This window comes from Bidens hawaiensis, unplaced genomic scaffold (genome assembly GCF_021521415.1).
Source record: "Bidens hawaiensis isolate Kalapana, Puna unplaced genomic scaffold, B.hawaiensis_p1.1 tig00000905_1, whole genome shotgun sequence".
NCBI classification, from domain to species: Eukaryota; Viridiplantae; Streptophyta; class Magnoliopsida; order Asterales; family Asteraceae; genus Bidens; species Bidens hawaiensis.
Window position 1 is genome coordinate 1,559,269 of NW_027491053.1, and position 16,633 is coordinate 1,575,901.

General features: G+C 37.9%; 2 protein-coding genes across 2 annotated transcripts; one reads left to right on the forward strand and one right to left on the reverse strand.

Moving 5' to 3' along the window:
* Positions 1–447: 447 nt before the first annotated feature.
* LOC143547964 (protein ALTERED PHOSPHATE STARVATION RESPONSE 1-like) lies at positions 448–3,204 on the forward strand. The gene is made up of 4 exons (XM_077039250.1): positions 448–1,530; positions 1,626–1,801; positions 1,881–2,104; positions 2,378–3,204. The coding sequence occupies exons 1-4, from the start codon at positions 486–488 to the stop codon at positions 3,171–3,173; spliced, it is 2,241 nt and encodes a 746-aa protein (XP_076895365.1). The 5' UTR covers positions 448–485; the 3' UTR covers positions 3,174–3,204.
* Positions 3,205–14,115: 10,911 nt separating this feature from the next.
* Positions 14,116–16,633, reverse strand: LOC143547974 (26S proteasome non-ATPase regulatory subunit 11 homolog). Its single transcript, XM_077039256.1, has 2 exons — positions 15,587–16,633; positions 14,116–14,542 (listed from the first exon to the last, which is right to left on the reverse strand). Exons 1-2 carry the CDS (start codon positions 16,588–16,590, stop codon positions 14,281–14,283), a joined length of 1,266 nt encoding a protein of 421 aa, XP_076895371.1. The 5' UTR covers positions 16,591–16,633; the 3' UTR covers positions 14,116–14,280.

Here is a 16,633-nt window from a genome sequence, read left to right on the forward strand (position 1 = left end):
CTCTTTCTCCTTTCCTTTCTTCACTACACACACCCTTCAACAGGTACCTCCTCCATCTTCACTTTTTTATTTTAGTGTTTTAATTTCATCTGGGTTTCAAATCCCCTAAGGTTTTATTTATTTCATCTGGGTGTTTTACCCATTTATTTTTATTTTAAGGTGATTTTTAATTTTTAATCTTTAAACGTATAATTTCAAATCCCACAAATGAAGTTTCAACCTTTTTTTCCCATTTTAAGGCATTGAACTGGAATCCGATGTGGGTTTATCATCTTCTTGGTTGGAACCCACCAAACCAAAATTATTTCGTCTTTTTTCTTTTCTTTTGTTTTGTTTTAATCAGACTAAAAATAAAGATTCACTCACAAAAGCTGCCCCTTTTTGCAATGTAAAAAGGATTTTAATGAATCTTAAATCTAACCTTTTGTTTACTGTGTTTCAGAAACCCCCAAAACCCTAACTGAAACTATTCCTTCATTTGTAAAATGGGTTGTGCTCAATCCAAGATTGAGAATGAGGAATCGGTTTCCAGATGCAAGGATCGCCGGAACTTCATGAAGGAAGCGGTGACTGCCAGGAACGCCTTCGCTTCGGGCCATTCCGGTTACGCCATGGCCTTAAAGAACACCGGGGCAGCCTTGAGTGATTACGCCCAAGGGGAAGCGGAAGAGGTTTATCACCACCATTTAGGCGGTGGCGGTGAGTCGTCCGAGCCCCCGCCTCCGCCCCCGCCGATCACGGAGCTCCCGCCCCCTCCGCCGCCAGAACCCGCTTACTCCCCTGTCCCCCCGCCGTTGCCGAGCTTTTCCCCGACCCCGACGCCACCGTTACAGCGGTCGGTTACAATGCCGGTTATTTCAGTTACGAAGAAGAATGGTAGGAAGGTTGATAATGGGGCTATAATTGAGGAAGATGAAGAGGAGGATAATGTTAATGATTTGAGAGGGAGGAGCGGGCGGAAGAGTGGCGGAAGGATGGCGACGGTGGACGAGACACCGTCGCCGATGCTTCAGACTCCGGTGGCGCCGCCGCCACCAGAGTCCAAAGGGGGGGCTTGTGATTACTTTTTCATGGTTGATGATAATATGCCGGGAACGAATTTAAGTGAAGAAGAAGATGATGTCATTGATGAAAAAGATGAGGAGGAGGAGGAGGAGGAAGATGACCACCATCTCCACCGTCACCAGACTCATCATCTCCACCGCCAGGAGGTGGAGCCAAAGACGCCGGAGAAAGTTGTAATGGAGGGGTTTACAACCGAGGAAGAGGTGACACCGGTGACGGTGCCAGTGAAGGATAAGAAATTCGTGCATTCTAACACGGCCCCGGCTGATATGAACCGAAGAGGCGGTGGTGGAGTGGTGAATGGTGGCGGTGGTATGGTGGTTGGATCGAGTAGTGTGAATTTGTTGAAGATTTTGGGGGAGATTGATGATCATTTCTTGAAGGCTTCCGAGAGTGCACAAGAGGTGTCAAAGATGCTCGAGGCTACTCGGTTGCATTATCATTCCAATTTTGCTGATAATCGAGGTGATAATTATCAAACTGCTCTTATCTATATTTATTTGGTATTAATTAGTTAACTGAAATCTGAATCTTGTTATTAACTTGTCCGATTTTGGTAGGTCACATTGATCACGCTGCAAGAGTGATGCGTGTGATCACATGGAATAAATCGTTTAAAGGCATACCGAATGGTGAAAACGGGAATGATGAATATGATGAAGATAAGTATGAAACGCACGCTACCGTGCTTGATAAGCTTCTAGCGTGGGAGAAAAAACTCTACGAGGAAGTAAAGGTGTGTGCTACTATTTTTGTAACGGTTACTAAAGGGTATAATGGTCATTTCACCTTTAAATTTCTTGGCTGTAATGTAGGCCGGGGAGCTTATGAAGTTAGAGTATCAAAGGAAAGTATCGTTACTTAACAAATTGAAAAAACGAGGTGCGGCTACCGAATCTTTAGAAAAAACAAAGGCGGCGGTGAGTCATTTGCACACTCGTTACATTGTTGACATGCAATCTTTGGATTCAACCGTTTCGGAAGTAAACGATATTCGGGACAAACAGTTGTATCCGAAACTTGTAGCTCTTGTTGACGGGTAAGTTTCTTGTCTGCGTGTGTTACTATGCCTAACTGTTTGTGAACCGCCTAAAATACCCTTGATTAAAAACGTGCATGTGTTACTATTGTGTCAAATGTCTAAAATGCCCCAGATAAAGCTTGCGCATTACTATGTTTGTGAATCAACAAAAATACTCCTGATAAAAACGTGCATTCGTTACTATTGCGTCAAATGACTAAAATACTCTTGATAAACGGGTTTGTTGCTATGTTTGTGATATGACTAAGATACCCTTGATAAAACGTACAGGATGTCGAGGATGTGGGACTCAATGTGTGAACACCACGACAACCAGCTAGCCATTGTAACCGACCTCAAGTCTCTTGACGTATCGGGCGCCCCAAAAGAAACCACCAAACACCACTATGAACGGACCGTCCAGCTGTACCACGTTGTCCAAGGTTGGCACTCGCACTTCGAAACCTTAGTAACGCATCAAAAAAACTATGTTCAAGCCCTAAACAGCTGGCTGAAACTAAACCTAGTACCCATCGAAAGCTCGTTAAAGGAAAAAATCTCATCACCACCGCGTGTCCAAACGCCGCCGATCCAAACACTCCTACATTCATGGAACGACCACCTCCAGAAGCTTCCGGATGAGCTCGCAAAAAGTGCCATTTCGTCTTTTGCTGCGGTTATCGAAACCATTATGAACCATCAAGAGGAAGAAATGAAGCTTAAGGAAAGGTGTGAAGAAACTAGAAAGGAGTTTTTGAGGAAGAATCAGGCTTTTGAAGATTGGCATCAGAAGTATATTATGAGGCGAGGCCCACAAGATGAGACGGAATCAAACCGGGTCACGAGCGGGCCTGACCCAATAGCTGAGAGGCAGTTTGCGGTTGAGACGTTAAAGAAGAAGCTTGAGGATGAAATGGAAGCTCATCAAAAGCTTTGTGTGCAGGTGAGGGATAAGTCTTTAGGGAGTTTAAAGATTCGGTTGCCGGAGCTTTTTCGGGCAATGTCGGATTATGCCCACGTGTGTCGGGATTCATTCCAACGGCTGAGATCGATCGTGCATTCGCAGAATCGACAAAATGGAAGTTAAGTTATATTAAGTTTGTTAATGTTAATGTTATGATTTATGTTAAAAATTAAGACCAAAATGGTATGTTTTATTTATTTCATATTTGGTACCATTGTATGGTTTTATCTGCATTATTTGACAAGACTGGTCAAGTTGGTTATGGACCACAGGCAAGGAGTATCATTTCTTGGTGCAGTACAAGACATTTATGAGCAGATTTTTTACTTTATACATTTCTGTCCTATTGTACCACGTTGGTGTAAGTTTTATAACAAAAAGTAATATTAAATATAAAATCACCGGATCCATTGAGGAACTAATTGTGGGTTCTGATTAGGCTATGTGTAGCGGGGGCTATAAATTTGAGGGATAAGTGTTACGTGGAGTCCAGTTAGCAAATAGGGAATTTTTGTTATAGTGGTGTTGCAACATGATATATATATATATATATGTATATATATCACACTCACATATATTATATATATCACACACAGCCTAATATAACTACATCCCCACCCCACACCCCCCCCAGCCCCAAACATTTAGCCCATTTGTAGCCTGGGGGCGGTGTTCATCGCCCCTTTGTCGCCCAAAAATACCGTCCACTACACTTGGCTTAGGGATGAGTTTGGGACGGTGTTGGTACTGACTGTACTGATCCTGAAAATTCCAATCCCAAAATTCAGAGATGCCGGTATGTTCGGTTCGGTGCCGGTATTTTGTCCAAAATTCGGAAAATCCCAGTACCAAACACTCAAAACTTGGTATCGATTTGGTACAAGTTCCGAAAACCCTCTTCCTTTGCTCTGATTCTTTTTTTATCAAGGCTAACCTTGTGTTTCTTTAATTTTTAAATTAATGTGTCAGAAAACATTTATTTATATTTTGAAGATTGACAGCATGTTGGTCGTGATCTGTAATTATATTTTAAAATAAATTTAATTGATATTATTACCTCATCCACGATGTTATATGCATACACAATTTTTTCAGTCTATTAGGTTGCATGAATTTATACAGGATGAGGGTAGAAAGTTTACTTACATGTTGGATAACGGGTCTAAAACAGACCGAATTCTTGTATGTCCGGACCGCTGCCTTCGGTTTTTACATCGTCTTCAAAAGGTGGGTATTTTAGGGGTGGTGAACCTCGGCTACTGTTGCAGCTAGGTTGTGTTAGGCTAGTACAAGAAAATAATAGAATAAAATACTTGCATGGAGCTAAAACATCCGTTTGGGGTGACAAGGCACTGATGTCAGATGTATTCTATTCTGTTTGTCTTTCACTCTTAGGCTGAGGGGGTGTGGGGGGCTCTAATGGGGGCTTTAGTGGGGGCTCCAGCCAATAATATTATGACGTGTAGCAGAGAGAGAAACTGGATAAGGGGGGTGTTGGAGCCCCTGGCCCTGGTGTGGAGGGGCTCCAGGAGGGGCTCCAGCGGTTTTTTATTTTTTTATAAATATATTCAAAAAACGTATTATTAAAAAAACTCATAAATTATTAAGTTTGGAAGATGGGTTGATTTTGGGTTTTATTTTGAAGTTGTGGTGAATGTTTTATGTGAAATGGGTTATATATAGGAAGAAAAAACTTTTTTTTTATTAAATAAGAGCCCAACGGCTCATTTTAAATGTCCAACGGCTAGCAGCACACTCCCCCATGTCTCTTTACGCCAGCCTCTGCCGCTAACCCCATCACGCCTGCTTTGTTTTTCGTGCTCGCGCCCCGCTAGCGCCCCTCTCGCGCCCCGGTGGTGTGGTGCTAGCGCCTGGGGGCGTGAGCGGAGGGGCTCTAGCGCCCCCGTTGAAGCCCCACACCCCTCAGCCGTAGTAAAGGATGCAATTCCTTGTATTGTATTCTGAATGATTCTTTGAAAATGGGCGATGAATGTTCTTTAAAGTAGATTTTGAAAAAGCATTCCATACTTTAAATTAACTGCATATAGATTATAGAATTAGATGATTTTTGATATTTTTTTTCCTAATCCATCGTTTTGTTTTCTGTACCTGTATCTTCTGGTATTTTTTGTTAGTAGTAAGAAAAATATAAAAGATCTACCAAATTCTTTATGGTATCATAGCATTTTGTTCTTTGTACTTATACCTTCTAGTATATATTTTTAGTATATATTTTTGTCAGTAGTAAGAAAAAAAAATAAAAGATCTATCATCTTTTATGGTATCAGAGAGGGTATCCCACCGCTCAAACCAACCTTAATCCTACACAACTGTAGCGGTCATTCAAAATCCTCAATTTTTATGCTGACCATGGTATTCTTCTAGAGACCGCATGCCCACATACCCAAAAAAAAAAGGGGTTGTTGAGGGAAACGTTAACACCGCCATCTCCTCAAAACAGCTAGGGCTTTGAAATTTGAAGCTAAGTTGCTCACACATTTTTGGGGAGAATGCATCATGACGGCATCCTACATTATAAGCCGGCTTCCTCCAGAAGTTACTGAAAATAAGATATATACTATGGACAAAAACCCGATTACGAAAGTTTAAAGGTTTTTGGGTGCCTTGCGTATTATTGTAGCACTGAAACGAGGGGTGACAAGTTTGAGGAATGGGGGAGACCTGGAATATTTTTAGGTTATCCACCGAGTACCAAAGGTTACAAAATTTATGACGTAAAGAATGGAAAGATAATAGTGTCTAGGGACGTGAGGTTTGCTAAAAACACATTTCCTCATGACTCATACACTAACCAATAGGAAGATGAAGAGCCGGAAATTTTTAGATTTCCAACATAGTATTATGATTATCAAAATTCATGTGAAAAAACATTAGTAATATACATGATAAAACATGTATGAACCCCATAGCCTAAACAATGACATGAACAAGAATATGCATGGAGATGATGTCATGCAAAATAATACAAACAATGGAAGTACCACAAAACGAAAGGTCGGCCCAAGTGGCAGAACCACGACCCAAACTGAAAGCATTGGGCAAGCCAATGTAACTGAACCCATGACCCAAGCAGAAACCGTTAATTAAGAGCCCACTGGGGAAAAACGAACTCGGACTCGTCCTGCTCGACTAAATGATTATGTTGTGAATCTCCCACCATCTATTGATCAAGCTTCACCTGAGTCCAATCAACAACCCCCGACGGTATACCTATTACCAATTTATTTCTTATGATAAATTTTCTGATTCACATAAAGGTTTTTTAACGGCCGTCAGTTTAAATGATAAGCCAAAGACTTTTAAGCAAGCAACTCATAATGAAAATTGGAGAGAGGCAATGAAGAAAGAAATAAAGGCACTTGAGACTAATGGCGCGTGAACCCCTAAGGATCTACCAAAGGGAAAACGAGCCATAGATTCTAAGTGGGTGTAAAAATTAAAATGAGTAAAGTGCCAAAATCGTCCATGAGGTTTGATAAATTATGCGACTTTCGTCCAAAAAGTTTGTTTTGTGCAACTGAGTCATTGAGGTTTCTCATTTCTTGCCAATTACATCCAAATCAATAACTCCGTTAACTTTTTTGGTTAGCTCGGGGGTGTATTTGTCTTTATACTCTTATATTTCTATCTTTTTTATTTAAGCTGAGATTCAAACCTTTCATAAAAAAAAACATTAAAATATATATATATATATATATATATATATATATTATATACATATATATATATATAATTAATAAATTGATGGTGGCCCTCCATAACGTCTAACAGAGTTACAGAAACACAAATCCATAGTTTGAATTTCACACACCGCCGCCGCCAGTACCTACAACCACTGTCTCCGCCACTACTAGCAACCACCGTCGCCGCCGAGGCTACCTGATTCAACCACTTCCCACTTCCCCGGCTACCACCACCATCCGACGTTACCAAGTGTATTACCCCACCATCGTCGCTCAAAATCAAACAAAAATCTGAAACAGGCATCGGGCACTGCCCGATTTGGAGCCTAAAATCATCACCAAAATCGATTACACGTTGGTGGAACCAGTTTCTGAACAATTGTATGGTGTTTTAACATAATCATTTGGTGAAAATCGGAGATGTTGAAGAGAAACATTAGGGGCGTCGCTGTTGGTGACCGCCACCGGGTCTATAGCTGTTGATATGCCGTGGTGAGCCTGATTTTTCCAATTCCGAGATTGCGATTGTGGTGGTGAGTTTTATGCGGCCGGATGGTGGAGGAGGTGGATTAGGGTTCTTGACTTCTTGGAGAAGAAAGGGTGAAGGGTGGTGGTGGCCCAAATATTTAATTATCCTTTTTATTCTTTATTATTGATTTTATAAAATATATATGTAAAAGGACAAATATGCCCCTAAGCTAACGCAAAAAATTAACGGAGTTATTGATTTGGATGTAATTGGCAAGAAATGAGAAACCTCAATGGCCCAGTTGCACAAAACAAACTTTTTAGATGAAAGTCGCATAATTTATCAAACCTTATAGACGATTTTAACACTTTACTCAATTAAAATATAAGTCAAACAGGGAGATAGAAAGATACATAGAACGGTTGGTTATAAAGGGCTTTACTCAAATGAAAGGAATTGACTTCCATGACACCTATCACAATTCGTACACTCTTGGTAGTTGCAGTAAAGACGAACTAGATAATTCATCAATTGGATGTCAATAATGCTTTTTTGCATGGTGATGTAAAGAAAGAAATTTATATGAAGATTCCACAAGGTTTTGAGAAAGGAAAAGAAACAAAGGTTTGCAAGCTAAAGTAATCCCTCTATGGGCTAAAACGAGCATCTAGGAATTGGTATCAAAAGTTTACGTCTGCTTTGCATGAGTTTGGTTTTGAACAATCTAAACCTGATCACTCACTTTTTATATTTCAAACAACAAGTACGTTTATGGTGGCTATTATTTATGTAGATGATGTTATCATTGTGGGTAACAACTCAAAGAAAAATGAAGAAACAAAGAGTTTTTTTGACAGAAAATTCAGCATCAATGACCTAGGTGTTCTGAAATATTTTCTAGGAATCGAAGTAGCACGGACAAAAGATGGTCTTGTCCTCAGTCAAAGAAAGTATGTGATGGATATTTTGAAAGATAGTGGTATGCGGGGTTGTAAACCAAGTGCCTTCCTATTAAACATAACACCAAACTTGGTAGGACGATGAAGAAGCGCATGTTGATCCTAGCAAGCATAGGCGGTTAGTGGGTCGTCTTCTCTATTTACAAGCCACTAGACCCAATATTACTTATTCTGTCAACGTTCTTAGTCAGTTCATTGCTGATCCTCGACATAATCATAAAAAAATATTATTTAATTGAAAATGAAAGAGAAAAGATTGTGTTTTTAGTGTAATTATTAGGGATGACAATGAAACCCGAACCCGATGGGAAAACCCGAAACCCGACATAAATGGGGCGGGTAATACCCGACCCGTTAGGGTTTGGGATTAGTTTTGAAATTTTTCGCGGGTTTGGGATTTCTAATATACCCGATTACTCGATAACATAAACCCATTTACCAGATTATATACCCGATGTACCCGATATAACTTATTATACACACACACACACACACACACACTATATTCCAAATATATTATTTGTCGAAACTTGTTTATGTCAATTATTTGAGATATTTTACCTATATGATAACCATCTTTGTAATCGATTAGTTATATTTTGTAAAAACCCGGTAGAAACCCGATGGATTTTGAGCCGGGTATACTCAACGGGTATTTTGTCAAAACCAGATAGGAAACCCGAAACCTGATGAGAAAACCCGAAACCCGATGGGAAAACCCGAAACCCGATGGGTAATTACCCGATTAAAACCCGACAGGTTTGGGATGGACTTATATAATCGGGTATGGGTTTGGGAATACCTAAACCCGACCCATTGCCATCCCTAGTAATTATAGAGATGGAGATAGAGAATGAACTGGGAATGCTCTAAGAAAAAAAATAATAGATCTACCGAGTTCTTTTATAGATTCAATTATGCTTCAGAATAGAGGTGCACAAAAAGGGTTTTTCAAATACCCGGGTTCGGGTATGGCCGGGTATTGAAAAATCGGGTATTGGTAATACCCGGGTCGGGTTCGGGTCCGGGTCCGGGTCCGGGTATTGTCTCTAAAAACCGTACCCTATGCATCGGATCCGGTCGGGTATTGAACCGGGTATTCTAAAACCGGATATTTGAATACCCTATTTCCGGGTATTAAAAACCCTATTTTTTGTTTTTTTTTGGGTTTTTTCGGGTAAAGATTGGATTTTTTTTAACGGGTTACAATTTTAGGGGTATTTTCGGGTATTTTTCATGTATTTTTCGGGTATTTTTGGGTAATTTCGGGTATAGGTCGGGCATTTGAAAAACCAAGTTTCGGGTTTTGGAAAAACCCGGTTCTGGGTATGGAACCGGTTCCGGTTTTCGGGTATTACCGGGTATAAATTAGGTCCGGTTCCGATTACGGGTTTTGATACTGAAATACATACCATATCCGTACCCTACGAATAGGATTGGGTACGGGTTTGGGTATTAAAAACCCGGGTATAACAAAAACCGGTTCCTAATATTTTTTTCGGGTCCGGTTCTGGATTAAGGTTTTTTGTGCACCTCTACTTCTTCAGAGGGGTTTCCACCTCTTTGGTGACTATATCCTTATTAACGGCTCATCTATCATGGAATTTGACATGAAACTAGGTGCCCAGACAAGACCTATTTATTATAGCAATGGAGCCGAGTAATTACATATGGCTTCCAAGAATCCATCTAATGTGGCATTAGCATTTTTAAGGGCATCTTATAACTTATAAAATATAATATTTTATAAATTCTAAATATATTATTATGGAATGCTTATTTTTATCTAATGTATTTTTTTAAGCTGACTTGGGGACAAGCTTTTTAAATACATGGATACAACTATTCACAGCTACTCTTATTTTCATATTGTAATTACCAGGGTCGTCTCCAAGAATTTTAATACTTCGGCCAAGCTAAAATAAAAGATTTATAGGCTCTAACGAGTAACGAAATACATAAGCTAATTTTTTTAAACGACATTAACGTTATTACAATAAAAATAGCAAAAATATAGTAATAAAATCAAATGCAATAATAGCTAACCGCTAACCGATGATTCGTGAAACTCTCCTAACATTCTTGACAACAAATTGTTTGATCATCTCTTCGTAGTTTATATTATCCAAATATCCAATCATTCGATCGAATAGCGAAACAACCATAAAATAAATTAATCATGTAGTTAAAACTTAAAATCATACTCTGGTGAGTCATTGAGCTGATATGGCGGTGGCCAGTGTTCTGTTCGGTGGCGTCGATAGTGGTGGACTGCTGGAGAATGTGGTGACTAGTGACAGGGAGCTAAAGAAGAAGAGTTGGAACTTGAAAGGGGGAGCGAGAATGACGAAGCGTCGCTATAGGTCTTATTTTGATTGGCGTTTTCTTTTCTTTTTTTAACTGATTATTAATTGTTTTTATTTATTATTGATTTTGCAATTTGGTTTAGACCCAATAACCTAAATTTTAACCAATGAATTTATAATAAAAATTTTGTTTGTGCCCCAATAATTTAAGAGGGATCAAAATCCAATTCTAATCCACAGGAATTATTTTCTTAATACATATAAAAAACATATATAAAAAAATTTGGCCCCTGAAAAAAAAAGTGCCTCGGTCGAACGCACACCTTCAAGGCCGGGCCTGGTAATTACCTTTGGAAATGTTTTGTTTTTCTCATATAACCTTTAAAATATGATGTTTTACAAAATTTCTAAGTTAATGCACCGTTATGATGTTTTTTTTATCTTTGTTTTGATGTAAATTCTATTTAAAAGTGACCAGTGTCAAACATAATATATTCTTTTACAATGTAATGTTTCTTAAATTTTGAAAATACTGTTACGACATGTTTATTTCTAGTTTCCTACATATCTTTCGGTGCACCAATTAAATCCTCTCAACGCACAAGAAATTTGAACTAAATAGCATCCTCATACCATCATTTGCATAATCGATTTAAACATAAGAACTTGTTTAATTTGAAATTAGTTTTTAAGTAGAAAACTATAAAAGTGAATCAAACACAAAAAAAAATATATTGATTTTACTATGATACATGCATGTGTGATTACACTCAACATAAACTAATTTTTTTGGTTTCTTAAACCATAATATATGTGCAGTTAAAGCTTACTTTTTAAGTTTAAATACTATTTATATACTTTCAGTTATAATATTATTGTTAGGGCGCGTTTGTTTCATGGACTTTTTTTAAAGGATTTGGAATTGGAATGGAATGTTTGAGAATCCCTATCATGTGTTTGATTGGTTAATATGTATTGGAATTGGAATTGGAATTGGTTTCGAGCTGACAAGAGTTTTTGCACTGGACGGGTCGGATTTCGGTTTCCTTTGTTTCTTTTTGGTCGGTTTTGGAGCACTGGACGGGTTGGGTTTCGGTTTCTTTTGTTTGTTTTTGGTCGGTTACGGATTCGTTTTCGGCCTTTTGTTTTGTTGTGGTCGGTTTTTTCAGTTTCGTTTCTGTTCGGTTTCAGTTTTTTTGTTTCGTTGTGGTTGTTTTTTTAGTTTCATTTATGTTCGGTTTCAGTTTTTTTGTTTTGTTTTGATCGATTTTTTCGGTTTCCATCAACTCGGTTCAATTTTGGTCTACTTTCGGTTTCGGTTCTTTTTTTTTTTTTTTTAAGAACGAGGGCAAAGTCGGAAACGTTTTAGTTTTTTTACATTTTTTAATTTTTATTTATATTTTAAGTTATGATATTTTTATTATTTTTTTTGAATTTTTTTTGGAGGAGTTTTTATTGTTAATAAGAAAATCCTTAACAATCCTTTAAAATAGGTGGTATTTTAAAATCCCATAAAACATGGGATTTAATGGGATTTAGTTTCCATCCTCATTCTTTCATTAATTTAATGAAACGAACATATCAATTAATGGGACTTAAAATCTCATTTCTTAGAATTTCTTCCAAATCCTCTTAAAACGGACAGGCCTTTAGGGTATATTGTTCTAAATCTAGCCGAAAGGATTTAGCTTTAAAAGGAAGAAACGATGTAACGGTAACTTGTACACAATGCATTAAAGTTGTACATTCAATATTTCATTATTTTTTTAATAGTGTGTGTGTGAGCGAATTTTGATGATTGGAACCACCAGATGAACGTTTCTTTCGGCGGATGCGCTTTGGAATATTTTGAGCCGACTTTAGAGCTTGGCAGAGCCGCTCATTTTTAGAGCCATATAGCCTGTTATTTATCAAAGTAATAACAAAGGATTTGGTCCAAATAGGCCTATAAACGAATTTATTGTTTTCTAAATCGTTTGGTGGGAAGTTCGTTAATGTTCATTTATTTATTTAATAAATGAACGAACATGAACAAAATTTTGTACGTTAGTTAAAATGAACAAGCATGAACACATGTCTTGTTCGATCATCTATGTTTGTGAGCGTTCATGTTCATTTATGACTATTTGTGTTTGTCAATTTTACCTTATCGGTTAAAGTTAAACAAAAGAGCACGACCATGCTCCTTTCGTGTTCGTTCGGTTCGTTACAAGCTTAAAGACGACCTCTGTTTCAGAATCGCTGCATGGAGTTGGACCATTAGCAACTGCTTTGATAGTACCAAAGACTAATCGTTTGAAGCAATCATTTAAACTTTTCACCACTTTTGTTTTATCAAACGCAATTTTTAGTTATTTATTTGTTTAAATCAAAGCCAAACCATTCTTGATAAGCTGGTGGCCTGGCTTCTTTCCTCTATAAATAAATCAAATTAAAGCCTTGTGGCTAAAGTAATAAAATTCCTTATCTTATGTAGTTAGGTTGCTTTTGCTTTTAAAGAATCAGAAAAAGAACACAATTACATATATGTGAACTAATGCATGTTCACAGGTGAGAAACTAAGATCTTCCTATTGTGCAATGGACATTGGAACTTGGCATACATCTCAAAGCCGTAGTCTCCGATTGGGAAGGAATTACTCCAGAAAAGAATCCAATTTCCAATCTGTACCGAAATGGAAAAGTTTTTGGAGAAAAATCATGAAGAAGAACAAGAATAAAAGGAACACATGTTTTGTGTACTCGTATGGTCGGGAGGATTACATGCAGAATTTTGACGAAGGGTTCGAGAGGGGAAATGCTGATATTTTATGTCGGTCCTTTTCGGCCCGGTTTGCTAATCCATCTAGGAGAGAGATGATGGTGTGATAGGTAAGTTTGTTGAAGTTGATTCAAGTTAGATCCAAGACACCTTTTATGTTGAAAATGTTCAGGGTGCCTTGCGTGTTATCTTTTCTATGTTGCATCATGTAAATTATAACTTAATTATGTTTACATTAGCTACTGTAGTTGAGAATATTGTTGTAAAAAGAAATATATATCAGTGTGGAAGAAGTTATGTCACATATATTTATCTTCTCTGAGTCATGCCCTTTGGGAGTATGATATCTAAGGGTGATAAATCCTGGCATGATTCAAAACAGGATACAAAAGTTATCAGGTTTTAAATCTTTTCTTTCTGCAATACATCTTATATATAGACTGTTTTAGTTAACCTATATGTCAACCCGTTAATGTTAAAAACAATGCACTCGTCAAACCGTGTGACTTATTTACAATCAACCAACCAATTAATTCAAACCGTGTATGACTTGTTTACAATCAACCAACCGATTAACTCATTTAGATAAATGGTTCACGTGGTCATGTTCTCATTATATAATTTTAACAGGTTATGGTGGCAATATTCATTATTCAATATGGATAATAGAGTCATTGATGAGACATTTGGAAAATATAATGCAGTTGGAAAATGAGTTTTGATGCAATGAATTATCATTGATTCTCAAACTAAATTATATGAACTAAAAGTTCAAAGGATAATTCATGTATAAAGATTCACGAATCGTGCATTTCCTCGAATCAACCCCTTAATCATAAAAGTATAAAACAGATTCAGATGAGATAATTGAAAACAGAACAAAGATGGTGATTCTGGTCTTAAGCAAAGATTCTAACACATGAGAACTTAAGTCTCAACATACAGAAGATTATCTAACAAAGTCATAACATAATGAGTACAAATAAAAAAGTAAAATGATCTGAAACAAGTAGAGAAACCATAACAAGCATTTCAAGCCATGATCTTAGCAGATCTGACAAACAAGCTGTCAACAACTTTACCCATGTTTTGAATAGTCTCAAGAGTCGCCGGAAAGATGGCATCTGTCTTTGGGTCTTCAAAAATGATAAGGCACCCAACACCCTGGTCCAAAGTTCCAGCGAACTTTTTGTCCAAAATCATCTGCGACAATTTCTTCTCCACATGTTCCACTGGCAGCTCAATCAAACTCGCAATGTGACCAATCTCCACCCGAGAAAACGGTTCAATCAACCTGCACAACACAGCATTTACTTCATAATCCAACCAGACCTGTATTGGCCCATTTGCTTATAAATGGGTTGATCCGAATTATTCTTATATTCATCGCCTCAAACTAGTAAAATCAAAAAAATAGTAACTATACTATAAAGGAGTCTAAAGTCATATTTAAAAGTAAGGCACACCACTAACATGTTATATAGCCGTGTAAACTAAGTGAGCGTTCAATAAACAGTTTGTGAAGCGTTCAACAAGAAGTTCGTTTATGTTCGTTCATCTAAATTCATTTATCTCTGTCTATTTACATTCATTTACGTTATTTATTTTACGTTTGTACAAGTGTGTTCGCTTACGATCCTTAATATATCCATTTAAAATTTTTGGCCTATTAAAACTTAATCTAGCTTTAATAAACTTTAAGCCTAACACATTGTTCTTCACATTACATTTAACTTGCTTTTAACTTACTGCTAACTGTTGTAGCTCATTTGTCGTTCAGTACTAGAGCTAGCTCATTCGTTTTTATGTTTGTAAACCCGTTTGTTTATATTGCTAACACGAACATAAACCAACACGAGCATGCTTGTTTTTAACAAGCAAACAGAAACACACTCATTTTTTTAGTGAACAAACACGAACAAGAGAACTCCATTTGTGTTCATTCAGGTCATTTACAAGCCTAATATTATTCATACGAACAGATTTTTTTGCCAAATCACACGAGCCATATGACTCTATATGACCCATATGATATGGCGAAAATGTCCACACAAGCCCGTATAAGTTGTTACACAAGCTGTTTGTTTATATGGGCTCGTATAACTTCACTTAATCTGTCAGAAGGAATACGAACTGCTGTATGATGTAAAAGTTTGCTCTATACGGCCTGTATGAAGTGACAGGTCCGTGGTTTGCAAAAGTCATACGGGCCGAATAACATCATACAGCCAGCACTCTAAGTCACAACCTAGCCGAAAAAATAATACCCATTATCCACCCGGCCAACCCACCCATTTTGATTGCTAACAACTTTGAGAATTAAGATCATAACCCTAACCTGCACAAGTTTTGCTCCAAGAGTGTGTCATAAAGAGAAGAAAGATGCCTATGAACAATAGGGTCTTCATCCAACTGAGCTTTAAAATCCTGAAGTGCAGTTTCAAACAGCTTCAGCGACCTCTTAGCATAAGCATCAGCAACAGCTTTCATTGCATCAAGTTCTGGCCCTAAAAACTTCAAAGCTTTTGAAGATATAATCCCTGCCACATCATCAGCTTGATTCACCATAATCTTGCACAGCAACATGTACTTAAGACTATAAACCGCCCTCGTGTCATCAAGTGCATTAAATGCCTCAAAAGCTTCAAAGAAGTAACTGTAAGCAGTTTTGTAATCCTTTTCTTCAGCGTGAAGAATCCCACTCTGTAAATCAATGGTGCCTTGCTGAGCTGGCGGAACGTAGATTGCATTTGCAGCTGTTCTTGCTGCAGTTAATGCAGCTTTTGCTTTTGGTAGATTTCTTAATGAAAAGTGAAGTTTGCTTTCCAACAAGTCAATATCAACGAGAAGTAATTTGTCATCTAAACGTCTGACTTCTTTGACCAACCCCGAAAGCAACGTCAAAGCCTCAGAATACTCCTTGCTATCCATCAGCAAGGCAGCGAGTCGGGCCTCAACCCGTTGCCTTAAAAAGGTTCGTTTTTCAGTACGGGTCCATTCGACCATTTCTTTGCACAACGAAATCTGAAGATCAGTTGAATTTGGTATTTTGGCAACCGAATCTATGATTCCCCTAACAATTTTTGCGGTTTTGGCTTTTGGGATTAAGGCAAAGAATGGTCTTAATGTGGTCAACAGACCACGAAGATCTTCACCTCGGTTTTCTTCCCTGAGAAGTTCTGAAAGTTTTGTGATAGCTTGTTCTTTGACCCGCAGGGCTTCAGAAGATGATGCAGGGTTATCTAGAACCCGGTAGAGTATGGCGATAGCTTCAGGTCTGGTTTTAGCTTCTGAAGCCAGGTCAAGTGATTCTGATGTGGCGGGAAGATGTGACGATGACATGGTTATGTTAAAAGCTGCATCAAACAAAAAGAAATCATGATTA

Coding starts and splice junctions, on each gene's coding strand:
- LOC143547964 (XM_077039250.1), top strand. CDS start 486: ATGGGTTGTGCTCAATCCAAGATTGAGAATGAGGAATCGGTTTCCAGA. Junction 1,531..1,625: donor CAATTTTGCTGATAATCGAG/GTGATAATTATC, acceptor CGATTTTGGTAG/GTCACATTGATCACGCTGCA. Junction 1,802..1,880: donor AACTCTACGAGGAAGTAAAG/GTGTGTGCTACT, acceptor GCTGTAATGTAG/GCCGGGGAGCTTATGAAGTT.
- LOC143547974 (XM_077039256.1), bottom strand. CDS start 16,590: ATGTCATCGTCACATCTTCCCGCCACATCAGAATCACTTGACCTGGCT. Junction 14,543..15,586: donor TTGGAGCAAAACTTGTGCAG/GTTAGGGTTATG, acceptor TGTGTTGTGCAG/GTTGATTGAACCGTTTTCTC.